Source organism: Sapajus apella, unplaced genomic scaffold (assembly GCF_009761245.1).
Source record: "Sapajus apella isolate SASKATOON/1434 unplaced genomic scaffold, GSC_monkey_1.0 scaffold178, whole genome shotgun sequence".
Taxonomy (NCBI): domain Eukaryota; kingdom Metazoa; phylum Chordata; class Mammalia; order Primates; family Cebidae; genus Sapajus; species Sapajus apella.
In genome coordinates this window covers 445,022-462,830 of record NW_022437118.1, presented here as the reverse complement: position 1 = coordinate 462,830, position 17,809 = coordinate 445,022, and the positions used below count along the sequence as shown (strand labels likewise).

The 17,809-nt window shown below is 45.1% G+C and overlaps 1 protein-coding gene across 3 annotated transcripts in view; it reads right to left on the bottom strand.

The window, feature by feature from the left end:
- The window catches only part of SLC12A8 (solute carrier family 12 member 8), a 140,239-nt gene extending 122,999 nt beyond the window's left edge, over positions 1 to 17,240 (bottom strand). Inside the window, exons 1-2 of one of the 3 annotated variants that reach the window (XM_032268303.1) lie at positions 15,819 to 17,240; positions 14,484 to 14,579 (exon numbers count right to left, since the gene is read on the bottom strand). In XM_032268303.1, the coding sequence (XP_032124194.1) occupies positions 14,484 to 14,579; positions 15,819 to 16,295 (573 nt within the window). In that variant the 5' untranslated portion in view covers positions 16,296 to 17,240. The remainder of the gene's footprint in view (positions 1 to 14,483; positions 14,580 to 15,818) is intronic. The other 2 variants (XM_032268301.1, XM_032268302.1) reach the window with 2 other exon arrangements.
- Positions 17,241 to 17,809: the final 569 nt, after the last annotated feature.

Genomic DNA, 17,809 nt, shown 5'->3' with positions numbered 1-17,809 from the left:
GGAGCCTCATTCCTTTCCCCTGCCTCAAACCCACCCTGTGTGCTGGACCACAGGGATTGAGACCCGGGCAGGGGCCAGCATGGCTGTGGGCTCCACAGGCCACAGCTCACATACAAGCTGCTACTTTTCTAAATATCATTCTTCACTTTAAGGGACCAGGGATCCTTGTGAAAGTTGCTAATTCAAGGCTGGGGCAGAGAAAGTACAAAATGAGTCTGGAATATCCTGTACCAGAAAATAGGGAAGTGCTAAAAAAAAAATGTCAAGGGTGTGTCAAAAGGACATAAGAGGTAGCTTAAAGGGGCTCCCACCAGCCAAATAAGTAAATAATAGCAATAGAATATTCAAGGAATAGAATAAGAATCTGAGTTCATACAGACATAAAGAAATAAATTAACTGATTTCATTCATTCTTTTTATCTTTGAGACAGGGTCTTGCTCTGTCATCCAGGTTGGAGTATGGTGGCATGATCACAGCTCACAGCAGCCTCAACTTCCTGGGCTGAAGCAATCCTCCTGCCTCAGCCTCCTGGGTATCTGGGACTACAGGTGCGTATCATGATGCCCAATTAATTTTTGTGTTTTTTAGACACAGAGTCTTGCATTGTTGCCCAGGCTGGTCTCAAACTCCTGGGCTCAAGTGATCCTCCTGCCTCAGCCCCCCAGAGTGCTGGGATTACAATTGTGAGCCACCCCACCCAGCCATGACTAATCTTAATATATCTATTCCTGCTCATTGTCAGTGAGTGGACATGGAGGCTGGGGGCCAGAAGGGCAACTGGAATTGCTGTAGTGCCAAATACATCCCCTTTCATGTTGATGCCACCCTGGACAAGGTATCATTCCTGTGTAACAGCAAGAAGAAAAGCCTTTCCTTATAGTGGAAAACCAATGGATTCATGTGGAGGGAATGATAGGGTTAGAAAAATCACCATTTTGCAGCCATCACAGCAATAGCCGGTTCTGCCAAGAATCATCCATGGATGCTAATGCTAGTGAGTGAAGGATTAATGAGGAACAGGGTATTTCTATAGTCTCAAAGCATTCTCTACAAATTACTTATTAACTAAAAAGAGAAATTAGTAACTTTAGAATGGCTTAGTGGACACCACCTTAAATAAATAGCCAAAGTTAACATCACCAATAACAGGACACATGGAAATCATGTAGGTCCTACTATGATGTCCTGGGAAGAGCATCGCATCACTGCTGTGGTGTCCCTGCCAAAAATAGAAAACCTAAATCTAACTGTGACAGATCACGCCCCAAACTGAGGGACATCACCCCCTATTCTGCCTATAAAATACAAAAAATAAAAACAAGAAAACCTGAGGTAATTTTACCAAATAACCAACATGTGTTCTTAAAAAAAAAAAAAAAAAAAAAAAGTCAAGGTCATGAAAGACAAAGAAAGGCCAAGGGACGTTCCCAATTAAAGGAGGCAAAAGAGATGATCACAACTAAGTGTAATGCGTGATCCTGGACTGGATCCTGGAAGGAGGCCTGGGGGAGAAGCTGGAGGATGTTAGTGGGATAACTGGCAACATTTTAATGTAGAGCTATGGATTAGACAATAGGAGTTTTCAATGTTAAATGTCCTTATCCTGAAACAGATACTGTGGTTAGGTAAAAGAACATTCTTGTTCTTAGGAAATAGACACCGAAGTATTTATGGATAAAACGACATGATGCCTTCAAATTATTTTTATATCATTTAGAGAAAATATATACATGCCTGTAGAGAGATGGTCTAATAATAAAGCAAAAAGGCAAAGTGTTAACAAGTGGTCAGTCGGAATCAAGTGAGTCAAGAGTATGTGGGGTTTTTATTGTATTATTCTAACTTTTCTCTAAGTATACAAGTATATCAAAATAAATAAATAGGTTGCAAAACATTATGAATGTATTTAATACCATTGAACTGTACACATAAAAATGGTTAAGATGGCAGGCCTGGGGCAATGGCTCATGCCTGTAATTCTGACACTTTAGGAAGCCAGGGCAGGAAGACCACTTGAAGCCAGGAATTCAAGACCAACCTGGGCAACATAATCAGACCCCTTCTTTAGAAGAAAAAAAAGAAAGGCCAGGTGTGGTGGCACATGCCTGTAGTCCTGGCTACTTGGGAGGCTGAGGTGGGAGGACTGAAGTTCAGGAGTTCAAGGCTGCAGTGAGCTATGCTCACGCCACTGCACTCCAGCCTGGGCAACACAGCAAGACCTTGTCTCAAAAAAATTATAAAACAAAATAAGTTTTTATAACCAACTATAATAAACATGAAAATACAGTTACAGAAAAAAATGGTAAAAACCTTGAGAATAATTAAAAAATAATAAATAAAAAATAATAATATATAATAAAAAACCTTGACAAAAATAATAAAGCAACTACTGAAAAAGTGGAAATGAAATCAGAGAAATGAAAGAAAGGGTAAGTGTGCCAATGTCCTATTTTTCATATAGGAAATGGGAAGCAAAATGATAACAAATTGGTAACCTAAGAAACTGAGGTATAAGGATATTATTTAAAGTTACAATGAGAACAATTAGAAGACATGAAAACCAGAAACCATTAGCAATGACTGCTGCTGGGGAATAGAAGGGAAGGAAGAGTGAAAGAAGGCTTTTCATTCCATGTCATGCTGTATTGTGTGACTCCTTCCCACTGCATGCATACAGTACGTCTATGATAAAAACCCTAGGCCCAGCACAGTGGCTCACACCTATAATGCCAGCAGTTTGGGAGGCCCAGGCAGGTGGATCACTTGAGTCCAGGAGTTTGAGACCAGCCTGGGCAATATGGTGAAACCTGTCTCGACTAAAAATACAAAAAATAAGCTGGGCGTTGTGGTGTGCTCTTGCAGTCCTAGCTACTCAGGAGGTGAGGTGGGAGGATCATCTGAGCCTGGGAGATTGAGGCTCTAGTGAGCCATGGTCGTGCCACTGCACGCCAGCCTGGGAACAGAGCAAGACTGTCTCAAAGAAAAACAACAACAACAACAACAACAAAAACTAACTTATTTTATATTTAAAGAAAAAAATACCACATTATTAGAAACATTTTAAAAACAGGATGGGCTGACCTAGCATTAGGAATACCATTTATGGCTATATGTCATTTTATTCAGTCGATGAATTCACCAAAAGATTCCTGTAATTTCAATCATGTTTTAAAATGTATTGAATAAATGGAATACTTAAAGACGGTAAACCATTTTGTAAAATCAATGCCTACCTCAAAATTTTTTGTGTATCTTTAAGTTTTTAAATTTGTTTTTGCTTTGTATTATTCTTTACTAATAACTACCTAAAAATTAAAAAGGAAGGCGACTCAAAATGAGCCATGGCTTTCTGTTTCAAGTTCTGTGAACACTGAGACTCATGGTAGAGCAGGAACACAACTATTTTTGGCTTAGTGAGGGTTGCTTGGCCACCGATGCCTCAAGTTAATCAGGAAGCCCCTAAACCCTGTAGCCAGGGACAGTGACCATGGATGTGATTTACACGGTATCTGCAGGCTGGGAAAGAACATCCTAGAATTTTTACACAGGTGAGTGGTTTTTACCACACTACTTTTTTTTCTTTCTTTGTGGCTGTTCACGAGGGGAAGATGACATTCACAAAACAAATCAAAAACAAACAGGCTGGACATGGTGGCTCACATCTGTACTCCCAGTGCTTTTAGAGGCTGAGGCAGAAAGATCACTTGAGGCAAGGCAAGGAGTTCATCACCAGCCTGGGAAGCATAGTGAGACCCCCATCTCTACAAAAAAATTTAAAAATTAGCCAGGCATGGTGGCACGCACTGTGGTCCTAGCTACCTGGGAGGCTGAGGTGGGAAGATCCCTTGAGTCCTAGGAGTTTAAGGCTGCAGTGAGCTATGATCACGTCACTGCACTCCAGCCTGGGCAACAGAGTGAGACCCTGTCTCTAAAAGCAAAACAACAGAAAACAAAGGAAATGTAAATAGGACCTTTCTCCCAAGTGGCAGTAAATGTTAAAGCACTATTGTATTAAATGCATCAAAGCTGGGTGAGGTGGCTGATGCCTATAATCCCAGTACTCTGGGAGGCCAGTGGGAGGATTGCTTAAGCCCAAGAGTTTAAGACCAGCCTGGGCAAAATGGCGAAACCCTGTTTCTACAAAATATTTTAAATAGCCAGGCATGGTGGTATGCGCCTGTGGTCCCAGCTACTCAGGAGGCTGAGGTGGGAGAATTGCTTGAGCCCAGGAGGTTGAGGCTGCAGTTAGCCATGACTGTAAAAAGAAAAAAATAAAAGCATCAAAGCTTGAATAGGTACTACTTCTAATGACTTCATGTTAAGCACACCCATCCTTTCATTAAGGTGTTAAAATTCAAAAAGAAAATATTTAGGAATTAGACTATACTATACTTGATGATTATTGAGGAGCACAAAGAGATATTGAATTGAATTATACTGAAGTATGTGGTTTTTTGTTTTTTTTGCTTTTTGTTTTGTCTTTGAGATGGAGCCTCGCTCTGTCACCCAGGCTGGAGTGCAGTGGTACAATCTTGGCTCACTGCAACCTCCACCTACTGGGTTGGAGCAATTGTCCCACCTCAGCCTCCAGAGTATCTGGGATTACAAGCACCCACCACTACACTCAGCTAATTTTTTTTTGTATTTTTGTAGAGATGAGGTTTCACCATGGTGGCCAGGCTAGTCTTGAACTCCTGAACTCAGGTGATCTGCCCGCCTCGGCCTCCCAAAGTGCTGGGATTATACAGGTGTGAGCCACCACGCCTGGCTGTATGTGTGTTTCTCTTAATCTTGCTACAATTAATTGATAATGTTCTATGAATACAGAACTATTTGATGTTTTAACTGGTATTCTGAAGAGATACATTTTGGTCAGAGAAAGTACAAAATGAATGAAAAAGTAAGCTAAAGCTCAGTTACTCTCTCCCACAGGAAGACAGGGTGTTCAATCAGGCCAGGCCAGAGTAAAAGCACTACCTAATGGCTCCTTATTCAGATTACAAGAATAGTATTTCAGAGGCATTACCAAAGCATCTAGGCATCTCCTTACAAACCCCAGACAATTAAATGATGGCAAATGCAGTATTTTGTCTGTATCTGGCCATGGATGAAATTTAACTTAAGGCAGTAAGAAGGTTTGAAGTTACCTAGTCCCATCATTCAAAGCTAGGTAGAATGTATTAACTATTTTTTTTAAATCTGTATCTAATGATGTTATGACAACTTAAAATTTATCTTGCTGACCAACGACATAAAAATCCTCTACAATGAGAACCACAGAACACTGATGAAATAAATCAAAGAGGACACAAACAAATGGAAAGACATCTCATGCTTCGAATTATTGAGAAGAATTACTGTTGTTAAAATGACCATACTATGCAAAGCAATCTACAGAGTCAATACAATCCCTACCAAAATACCAATGACATTCTTCACATAAATAGAAAAAACAACCCTAAAATATGTATGGAGCAACAACAAAAAAAAGAGTCAGAATAGCCAAAACAATCCTGAGCAAAAAGACAAAGCTGAAAGCATCATGCTACCCAACTTCAAAATATACTACAAAGCCATGGTAGCCAAAACAGCATGATATTGGTATAGAAACAGACGCATAGACCAAAGGAACAGAAAAGAGAATCTGGAAATAAATCCACATATTTACAGCCAACTGATTTTCAACAAAGATGCCAAGGACATATATTGGGGAAGGACATTCTCTTCAATAAATGGTACTAGGAAAACTGTATATTCACATGCAGAAGAATGAAACTAGACCCACCCCAACCTATACAAAAAGCAACACAAAATGGATTAAAGACATAAATGTAAGACCCAAACTATAAAACTACTAGAAGAAAACATTGTAGGGGGAAGCTTTGGGACATTGGTTTAGGAAAAGTTTTATGGCTAAGATTTCAAAAGACCAGGCAACAAAAACAAAAATAGACAAATAGGGTCCTATTAATCTAAAAGGTTTCTGCACAGCAAAGGAAACCATCAATAGAGTGAAAAGACAACCTTAGAATGGGATAAAATACTTGCAAAATATTCATGCAACAAGGGACTAATATCTAGCACATATAAGGAACTCAAACAACTCAACAGCATAAAACAACCAATCTCATCAAAAAGCAGGCAAAAAAATCTAAATGGACATTCCTCAAAAGAAGACATACAAATGGCCAACAGGCATATGAAAAAAATGCTCAACAGCACTAATCATCAGGGAAATGCAAATCAAAACCACAATGAGATACGACCTCATACCTGTTAGAATGGCTATTGTCCAAAAATGCAAGATAACAAGTGTTTGTGAGGATACGGAGAAAAGGGAACCCTTGTGCACTGTTAATGAAAATGTAAATTGTTACAGGCATTATAGAAAACAATATGAAAGCTCCTTAAAAATTAAAAATAGAACTACCATATGATCTAGCAATCCCACTAGTGGGTACTTATCCAAAGGAAAGGAACAGAGTATATCAAAGGGGTACCTGCATCCCCATGTTTATTGCAGCCCTATTTGCAATAGCAAAAGGAGTCAACCTAAGTGTCCATCAACAGATGAATGGATAAAGAAAATGTGGTACCTGTATACAATGGAATACTATTTAGCCATAAAAATGGATGAAATCCTGTCATGTGCAGCAACATAGATGGAACTGGAGGTCATTATGTGAATTGAAATAAGCCAGGAACAGAAAGACAGATATCACATGTTCTCACTCATATACAGGAGCTATAACAGTTGATCTCATGGAGGTAAATAGTAGAATAATGGTTATCAGAGGCGAGGGAGGGGATTGGGGGATGCAGAGAGGTTGGTTAGTGGGAACAACTGTATAGTTAGATAAAAAGAATAAGTTCTAGTGTTCTATAACGCAGTAGGGTAACTATAGTTAACAATAACTTATTGTATATTTCAAAATAGCTAGAGGAGAAGATTTGAAATGTTCCCAAAACAAAGAAAAGATAACTGTTTGAGGTGAGGGATACCCCAACTACCGTGATTTGATCATTGCACATTGTATACATATACCAAAATATCACATGTACCCCAGAAATATGTATAATTATTTTATATCAATTTAAAAATGTTTTAAAATCTTGCTGGCCTAGGAAAGACTGACCCTCCCAGACCTAGCCAATTGTCAGAAATAGCAAAAGGCTCAGCCATTAACACATCTTTCCTAAGCAAACCAACTAATGCTGAGTCTGTACCTCCAAAAACCACGTCCTCATCTAACTCACACAACAAGTCAAGATTTCCCCTGACCTAAATCATCCCAGGGCCAGGCACCTGGCAACCGGCAACCAGAGGCTACCCCTAAAACCCAGAGCCTACTAGAATTTTTTAAACTGCCACTCCTAAGCTGTCCACCATGCCTCGCCTTTCCTCTCCTGCAGAAACCCCAATAAAGGCTACGGGCTGGACTTTCCCTACACTCCTGTCCTCAGCCCCCTGGGTATCCCTGGTGCTTCCCCTTTGGCTGGTGTGGCGTATTCTCTTTTCTCAAGCAAGGTAAGTAACAAAAATCTTCTTTCCGTGGCATTGACCTCTCCACGTTCTCACCTCTGTAAGTTAAGATCCTGCAGGTACAAATGAGTCACAGAACCCTGCCTAATTTATTTCAGTGAAGAACACTTTCACTCCAGTTTCTAGGTAGGAGACTTTTATCCAGAAAAATGTCCCTGCTCTACTTTTTACAAACATGGAGCATTTGGGGTCCAGTTATCATTTTCAGGCAAAGTAACCAACAGGGCTGTAAAGTGGAAAGGGGGAAAGACAGAGGAGAAAGAGAAGGAAAGAATGTCAGTGTCCACACAAAGTGCTTCCACTGCTTCTCAGTCCTGAGAACAGAGTCTGTCACCTCTTCTCTCTTCCTAACTCCAGGAGCATAAGCCTCTTGTCTTCTCCTGCCTTTAGATTTGCTTCTGTCCATTGATCAGAGGTGGTTTTATGGTGAAGCTAACAGCTTAAGCCTCAGGATACATCGCTTGGCATTTGGCCCCTTCCAAAGATTATGCCGAATTCTGTATTTGCAATATGTATCCTTTTTACTAAAGAGAGTCCATAAGAACAGTATAAGCTTCATGCCCTACAAAACCTGGGATAGTGAGGGGGTCATGGCCCTAGGAATCCCAGAAGTGAGCCCTGCTCTTCCATCCAACCATTTGGGGTCCAGTGTCCTCATCTTTACTGTAAAAAGAAGAGCTTCAAGAGATATAAATATGCTTAAAGAAAAAAAAAAGGGGGGGCTAACAAGACCGTCTTGTCTGATACTCCCTTTTCCTTCCGTCTCAGCCGCATTCATTTCTCTACATCTCCTAATTATCTACTAATAAAGCAATGTGTTTTTGCCTGGCACATGGCTGCTGAGGCTCACTTTGCATATTGGCTTTTTAAAGATGCTAAAATAGCCCTGAAAAATGCATAGCAAAAATAAAAGTCAGCTCTTAACCATACACTGGCTAATGAGCACTCAGAAAATAAGAGCCAAGCTTTTGCAACGAAGCCTGACACCCACACTCAAAATTATAGCCTACAGATTGGATGTGCTAGGGTTGACCCGGGGCTGTGTTCTGGGGCCAGTAGCCTTGCTTCTAACCTGGCTCTGCCACTGTTTATGTGTGGCTCTGGGTAAGTCATTCAACATTTGCATCCTCCTGGACCCACTACTGCTGAACTCAAGTCTCTGGGCTTGCTTCTTGACACGATAAGCCAAGAGATAGTCCAGAGGACCTCTGAGGACTCCTCTGTGTCTTCATGTATTTGGTTCTATTTGTATCTGCCTCTCTCGCTGGTGCCACCTCCCTATTCACCATTGCCCCAAAACTTGACCAGACTGTGTCTTACTGCGCCAAGCTAACTCAGGTAAGCCATCTAGTTGAAGAGGAAAAGACAGACAAAAAGTGTGTATTAGTCCATACTTGCATTGCTATAAAGAAATACCTGAGACCAGTTAATTTATAAAGAAAAGAGGTTTCATTGGCTTACGGTTCCACAGGCTGTGCAGGAGGCATAGCAGCTTCTGCTTCCGGGGAGGCCTCAGAAAACTTTCAATCATGATGGAAGACAACGGGGAGGCAGACATCTTACATGGGCAGAGCAGGAGCAAGAGGTCATGGGAGGTGCGGCACACTTTTGTTTTTTTTTAGACGGAGTTTCGCTCTTGTTGCCCAGGCTGGAATGCAATGGTGTGATCTCAGCTCACCACAACTTCCACCTCCCAGGTTCAAGTGATTCTCCCGCCTCAGCCTCTGAGTAGCTGGGATTACAGGCATACACCACCATGCCCAGCTAATTTTGTGATTTTAGTAGAGACGGGTTTCTCCATGTTGGTCAGGCTGGTCTCAAACTCCCAACCTCAGGTGATTCGCCCACCTTGGCCTCCCAAAGCACTGGGATTACAGGCGTGAGCCACCATGCCCAGCCAGCATACTTTTAAACAACCAGATTTCATGAGAACTCACTTACTATCAGAACAGCATCAAGGGGCTGGTACTAAACCATTCATGAGAAGCACCCCCACGATCCAATCACCTGCCACCAGGCCCCATCTCCAACACTGGGGATTACAACTGACCAGCAGATTTGGCGAGGACGCAGATCCAAACCACAAGAGAGAGAGGGAGGAGAGGACACAGAGGGAAAGAGCTGGGACACTGTACAAGAAAACAGGGAGCAGAGTCAGAACCCAGGCAGGCTTCAGCGAACTGGAAACACCTGCTCCTGCACTCAGGCCAGACACAATGGTTGCGATGGGACGCCTACACCTGTGGGCTGCAGCAGGCTTTTTCTAGAGCAATTAGCCAGACTTTGGCCTGCAGGCCTCCTAGAAAAGGGTCTACATGGACCCACTACTGCTAGAGTTCAAGTCTCTGGAGTAAAGCAGAATGCAGAAGAAAGAGCATGAATTCGGTGTGCTAGTTAACCACAACCTCCGCCTCCCAGGTTCAAGCAATTCTCATTCTCAGGCCAGCTTCACTTTCCTATTGAGACCCTCCCACCCTGAGAGAAGGAAGACTAGCTGGCTAGCTGGAGGCACTTCTTAGTCCATAAGAACTAGGAGATTGCTGTTGTTTTTGTATTTGTTTTAATATCTCCAGCAGGAGCTGGAGATCCTGGCAAGAACTGTCATTCAATAAACACCTGGTAAATGAAACCAAATTTTCTCCCTATTCCTGATGCTAAGAGAAAGAGATTCTGCTGGACTTCAGACCTCCACACAGCTTGTCAGCTTGCCATCTGTTCTTGTCTCAGGCTACCTGCTTTCTCCTGCCAACTTCATCTTCCTGAAACACCCTGATCGTCTCAGTCCCGTCTGTCCAGTACCTGGCAGAGACAAGCACGCAATCTCGGCTCGTTAGCCTTCAGCTCGCCTCCCTCTGCACAGCTGCTCCTTTCTTAGTTTTCCAGCCCCAAGTTTCACAGCCTACTCCGCTGGGTTTCCATGTGAAGTCAGCTTCAGCCAATCATCAAACGAGCATTTTGCTTAGTGCTTGTTATGTGACAGGCACTGGGCCAGACCCTTCCACATACGGCATCTCCTTTAGGCTTGTAAAAACCCTGAGAATCAGGTCCACTCACTCCATCACATAGTTGTGGAAATAGACTGGGAGCCTGTGGGTAACTGGCCCAAGGGCCCAGCCTATCCAGTGGTACAGTCACAATAAGGAACCTGGAACCCAGGTTTGAGTCTACCACCAAAGCACACTCAGTAAAGTGCCTCCAGACAGAGGCCGCTGGAACAAGACTCGGCCTGCCAGAGGTTCCGTGAGTCTCCAAACATACACTCTTATTCCCAAACCACTCCAGACTCACTCAGGCCTAGAAAGCACCCATCCTCCTCAACAGACTGCCCACCCAGCAGGTTGTCCAGAACAATATCTCACATTCTGGTGTTGGCCAAAGGTATAATTCTAGGTTTGAGACTCCTGCCTTAGGTCTTCTGTCTGACTCAGCTGTGCTGAGTCATGCATTTATTTGCCAATGGATCCTTCTGCTCATTTGTACCAGTACCCAATGGATTAAAAGCATACTCCCCACCTTAGTTTTATTATTAGCCATTTACTGAATGCTGACCGGGAACCAAGCACTATACCAAATATTTATACAAATTATCTCTTTTAATTGTCTTCATACTCTACGGTGGTTTCAATCATTGGGCAGTCATTTTATAGGTGAGGAAATGGAAGCTTAGTGAGGTTACAAAACTTGTTCAAGGTTACAAAGCATTAGAGCCAGGACTTGACCCAGGCAGCACATGCGCCCTCGACAACCACACCGTTAACACTCAGATCTACAGCTCCTTCCCAGATGGTCCACTTATTACTGACCAGTCTATACCACACACACACAGCTACCCTATGTGGTCCTAAAATGATTAAAACCAAACCAAGAATCCATTCATTCACCCCTCCACCTAACTTCCAAGTGACTCCACCCTTGCCAAACTTCCTGTGAGCTACTTTATAACCACTGTGAGCAAGAGAAGAGCAGGTCAAGACTGAAGGTGGCATGACACCCACTAGCCTGTCTTCCCACTGGGCACTGCTTCCTAATCTTGTGTTCTGCAGGCCCCAAATCTCCTAGCAGAATTTCCAATCCCCAAGGCTGAAATAACATTTTAAAAGATTCACAGAAAATTTCTTGAGGGACAGCCACTCCTAGAGTTCAGCTTCCAGCATGTTAGCTACCTAACCTACTCTCTGTTCCCCCACAGAGGCCCTTGATTTACCATCTGGGTGGCTTTGCTTATGCCATTTGGAGCAGGAGGCACATAGCAAACAGGATGAAAGCCTGGGCCTTGGCATCAAACGTGCCTGGCTTTACAGTGCTGCAGTTAGTCTGTCACACCAAAATAATTATATCAACTTCAGAATGCTGTAATGGAGATAAATGAGGTAATGTATATTAAGTGCTCAGTATACAGTAAGGGCCCAATAATTGGTAGCTATTATCATTTTCTCACCCTCCCATCCAGAATATGCTTCCCAAGTCCACCCTATGTTCCACTTCCACCATTACTTGAAGACTTAATGCAAGTGGCAACTCCCCCAATTCCTAGCCAGGTGAGTTCAGTTCAGTAGAACCAATGCCAATGGAGCATCTTCTATGCACCACCCACCATGCCAGGTATTGGGGATACAAAAATAAATAAGACAGGCCCCTGAATTTAAGTTCACAGCCTTAAGGGAGACAGAAAAGAAATAGCTCACTTCAATGCTACGTGGTAAGTGCAGTGATACAAGATGCTGTGGGAACAGGAGGGGTGAGTTAACCATCACTGAGGGTCCTGGGGGCAAAGATGAGGAGTCTGAGCTGAATTCTGAAGGCAGTGAGAAACTATTGAAGGAATTTAAGCAGAGGGGTCAAACACACAGACTCACGCTTCATAAAAGAATCACTTTAGTAGCAATGTAGAAAAAGAAGTTAGGAGAGTATGAATCATCCAATCAAGAAATGGTACCCTTAACAAGACAGTGCAGGGGAGGGAAAGAGAAAGAAAGGATGGATTTCTTTTTTATTATTATTATACCTTAAGTTCTGGGGTACATGTGCAGATATTGCAGGATTGTTATACAGGAATATATATGCCATGGTGGTTTGCCGCCTCCATACCCCGCATCACCTACATTAGGTATTTCTCCTAATGCTATCCCTTCCCAATCTCCCCACCCCCCTGCTATCTCTCCCCTACCCTTCCACCCCGCAACAGACCCCAGTGTGTGATGTTCCCCTCTCTGTGTCCATGTGTTCTCATTGGTCAACACCGACTTATGAGTGAGGACATGCGGTGTTTGGTTTTCTGTTCTTGTGTCAGTTTGCTGAGAATGATGGTTTCCAGATTCATCCATGTCCCTGAAAAGGACACGAACTCATGAAAGGATAGATTTCTAAATTATGAACACCAAAGGCCTTAAAATTGGGTGTTGGGCAGTGTCCAATTCTTCACTGTTTAGATATTAAGGGAGAAGGAGGCAACACAGAGGTCATTGTATCCATCACATTTTAGAAACCACTCTTGTAGGGCACTTATAACAATTTAACCTGCATTGTAGTTATCTGTTGTTAGTTCGTGTGGTGAATCAACTGACATTTTCTGTCCACTTAAATACCAGGTACTGCCTTGGGTGAAGGTTTCAATGGTGAATCATTGATAAGAAGCATCAGCAAAGATCAAGGGAAAGATACAAGCCCTGGGGAATGGTGTGGTTTGGCTGGAAGGTATGACAGGAAGATGTGGGGAACCCAACTTGAGACTCAGGTGGGGTCAGACTGTGTAGGGCTGTGGCTGAAGAGTTTGAGCCCTGAGTGGTGCACATGAGGAGACATGGAAGGTTTTAAACAGGGGAGAGAGGAACAGATTCTCTCACAGAGGAGAACCCAGAATGTCTTATTTGTCTCTCCCTTGGGAATCCCTGGGGCCTCACATTTTCCATTTCTTTTTCATGATGGTTCTCTCCCCTCTGGTGGGGCTTGTTCCCCTATCATAAGGCTGGGAAACCCTCCTGCTCCTCTTTAGAAAGCAGGACAGAAGTCCAAGGGATAGTGAAAACTTCATGTCAAGTCACCATGGATGGCAATGACCCTGGGTGCACGTAGTTTCTGGATAAACACCTTAGTATATATATATATTTTATCCTCATCTCAAAATGCTCAGCCACCCAGGCTGGAGTACAGTGGCATGATCTCAGCTCACTGAAACCTCTGCCCCCATGGGTTCAAGTGATTCTCCTGGCTCAGCCTCCTGAGTAGCTCGGACTATAGGCGTGCACCACTAAGCCCAGCTAATTTTTGTACTGTTAGTAGAGATGGGTTTTCACCATGTTGGCCAGGATGGTCTCGATCTCGTGACCCTGTGATCCACCCACCTCGGCCTTCCTAAGTGCTGGGATTACAGGTATGAGCCACTGCACCCGGCTTTTTTTTTTTTTTTAATTTCTTAAGGGATCAGCTCTCTATTTCTGGGGAGAACCACTTCAATTCCATATCTACAGAATACATATTTACTGTAATTAATGATCAGCAGGGAGAAGATAAAGAAGAAAAAAAAAAAAAAAACCCAACAGAAAACAGAAAATACCAGGGCATCCAGAAATCCATTCGGCTTCAGAACATAAGAGATTTTCAGGAATAAATTTACCACCTTACATTGGTTTGATTCAGAATTAAAATGAGTTCATATTCTCTGAGTCCTCACTGTGACTGTCCATGGAAGACCTCTCAAGACAGGGTTCAGGATTGTGGGGGAGCCCAGGATTCAAAATCCACTGCAAATAATGCCAAAGATTTTCTGTATATGAATGGTTAAGAGTTGGCTATAATCTTTTCTCATTAAACTGGACTACCACAATAGAGTTTGGGGATAATCACATGTAAAGGGCACTGTGATGTTTGCATCCAGCCCGCTGTCTGGGGACCCCATGCTCACAGGCCTCCATCGCAGACCTCCGCACATGCCGGGCCTACCTGCTGGGCTGCCTCATGGAAGAGCTCCTGCACCTGGGGCATCTGGGTCATTCTCCAGCAAACGGGGATCCTGGTGGTCTGGGTGGGGAGACCCCTCTGGAAGGTAACACCATCCTTGGTCAGGCTGGCTCCTTTTCTCCTCTCTCCTTGCTGTCCATTCTTTCTCTCTACCAGAATTGTTCAAACTACCTGGCTGAGTGAGGAGGGGCCTTGTCTACCTCATCTGGAAACTTGGCGGGGTTACCTTTCTGGTACCCAAATAGATCCCGCTGGTCCTTCAGAGCCCACCTGTGCTGGAACCTTGCTGCCCTAAAGCCTCAGGCACTCCCAGCTCTGTCCTTCCCTGAGCTCCTTCAGCATGTGAGGGTCAGAGCCAGCTGCTGGGCTGCCCAGCCCTTGAGGACACACAGTCACACTCCTCTCCCACCTCCAGGTGCCTCTTGGGCCTGGCTGTCTAGGCCGAGGGCACCATGACTCACTACACCTGGCTGCAGGTGGTGAGTGAATGCAGCTGCGCCATGAGCAGAGGAAAGAGGGGCCATGAGGAGGCTGTCTTGAGGCCCCTCTGGAGCGAGCAGGGCTGGAGAAGGGCAGGGGAGTGAAGAGGGTGGACGAGAAAAGGCTGGTCAGGACCAGGGCAGTTCCCCATCCCACCCCCAGGCACTCTCCCCTTCACGCTGGACCTGGCTTCCCTTGGGGCAGGGATTTTGCCCCCTGATCTGTGTGGCCCCTCTCCCCAGCACAGTGCTGCAAGACGGGGCTCAGGACACTTTGGGAGGAGGAGGAAAGGGGAGGAAGAGAGCAAGGCTGAGGGGTGGAGCTGGTCGTCCTGGGAAGAAGGCGACTAAAATCAGCAGCCGGCGCTGGCGAGGAGGGAAGGCTCCCGGAGCACTAAGAGTTGAGGGCTGGGGGAGCAGCGTTTGCCCAGTGGGAAGCTGGGGGACTTGGTGGGCTGCATTCCTGACAAAACAGGGTGAAAGGTAGGGGCCCAGAACGCCCGGGTGTCCCCGGCTGCCCACGCCGCATAGAGCAAGGGATCCCAGGCCTCCGCCCGCCCTTCCCGCCGCCCCGCGGAGCCCCGACCCTCGCGTCTGGGCCGCTCTGGGACCCAGGCCCCTTGACACTCTACGCAGACGCGAACCCTCACCCCAAGTTCTGGGGCCAGGCCGTGTGCGGGCGCGCAGGTGGCAGGCGGCAGGGGAGGATCCACCTGGGCAGGGAGATGGGGGCAAAGGTGACCCCAGACCTGCCCCTAACGCGGGCCGGGGACCCTCCCGGGGAGAGTAACAGTCGGGAGACCACCCTCTCCACCCCCCACAGCTCTTCCGTCCTCACCTGCTCCCGGGACAGCCAGCTTCCAGTGCCGCGCCCGCCCGGTCCCCGCCCCGCCGCCACGTGGCTGCCCCGGCTCGGTTGCTCGGGTCCCAGCTGTCCAGTCCGGGCGGGCGCACCCCTGCCACGCCAGCACGGGGAGTCTCGGGTCCAGGTGGAGAGGAGAGGCTGCAGAGGCTTTCCCTCCGCAAGGGTCGGGCCTTCGCACCTGCCTGGACGAGAACCTACACCTGGGTAGGGGCGGGGCCGCGGGGAAACCGGGAGTAGGGGCAGCAAGCCCACGGGCTCAACGTGACCAGCCACGGCCGCTCCCCCCTCGACAGTGTCACCAGCGGAGATACCCAGCCCCGGGACCAGGAGGCCAGGGACAGGAGCGACCCTGTGCGCCTCTGAGGAATGGCTGTGAGCACTGCACGCAGGACTAAGAACGCCCTGGCTGCAGGGAAACCCGCAGCCTCCTGGGCATGTGCCGAGAAACATCTGGACAAGGTGACCGAGACCTCGGCACCAGCGGTCTCCGTGTGCACCTGGCTGCGTGATCAGGTGACCCCAGACTCTGAGGGTGGATCTGCTTTTGCCAGGAAAGTGTCCTGGGCATGCTGTGTAGGGTGAATTCCCCTAACTCCCTTCAGCAAAACCCAGAACTGCCTTTCCTAGGGGTGAAGTAAGGTTTCCAGGGCCTCACGTTGCAGGAAAAAAAAAAAAAAAAAACCGAAATTAACATACAGAGAGATTAAATTATCTCCATTCCCAATCTGGCATATTTCCTAAGTCTTAAATAACTTGCGAGGCTTCCATGTGGGTTTCTGAGAAACAGGAGGGCAGCTGGGAGAACTTCCCACGCCCACAAGCCTTTGTGTGAAAATCCCTAAAAATAGAGGTTGTTCTTTTAAAAACAAAAGGGAAGGCAAAGCCATGGGAACACTGACAGAACCTAACCTCTCGCTTCTGCTCCAGCAAAGATGTGTGTGAAGATATAGAACATAAAATTTGCCATTTTTACCATTTTAAGTATACAATTCAGCAGCATTAATCACACTCAAAATATTGTACAATCATCCCCCACTATTTCCAAAACTTTCATCGTCCCTGATAGAAACTCTGTACCAAGTACTAACTCCCCATGTCGCCTACCCACAGAGGTAACTCCCCGCCATCGACTTCCCATCTCTATGAATTTACCTATTTTGTATACTTCATGTAAGTGGAATCATACAATATTTGTCCTTTTGTGGCTGGCTTACTTCACTTGGCATAATATCCTCAAGGTTCATCCATTTTGCAGCATGTGTCAATTTCATTCCCAGCAAAGAAGTTTTTAATAACCCCATCTCTGCCAGAAAAAAAAGACCCCCCTAAAAATTACAGATTAGTCATCTGTGAACAAAGGATGAATAGGTGGACAGATCCCGTTGGCATCTGTAGGAGATTAGTTCCAGCCTCCCTGACCGATACCCAAATCCACAGATGCTTATATCCCTGATATAAAATGATGTAGTATTTGCATTTAGCCTATACACATCCTCCCATATATTTAAGTCATCTCCAGATTATTTGTAATACCTAATTCAAGGCCAGGCACAGTAGCTCACACCTGTAATCCCAGCACTTTAGGAGGCCAAGGTGAGAGGATTGCTTCAGCCCAGGAATTCGAGACCAGCCTGGACAACATAGTGAGAGCCTTGTCCCCACAAAAGAAATTTTAAAAATTAGCTGGCATGGTGGTGCATGCCTGTAGTCCCAGCTATTTGGGAGGCTGACATGGGAGGATTGCTTGAGCCCAGGAGGTTGAGGCTGTAGTCAACCATGATCATACCACTACGCTACAGCCTGAGTGACAGAGTGAGACCCAGTCTTAAAACAAACAAACAATCAAACAACAACAAAAAAACCCTATGTAAATCATTGTTATACTATATTATTTAGGGAATAATTTTAGAAGAAAAATTTGTGCATGCTCAGTACAAATGCAACCATCCTTTTTTTTTTTTTTT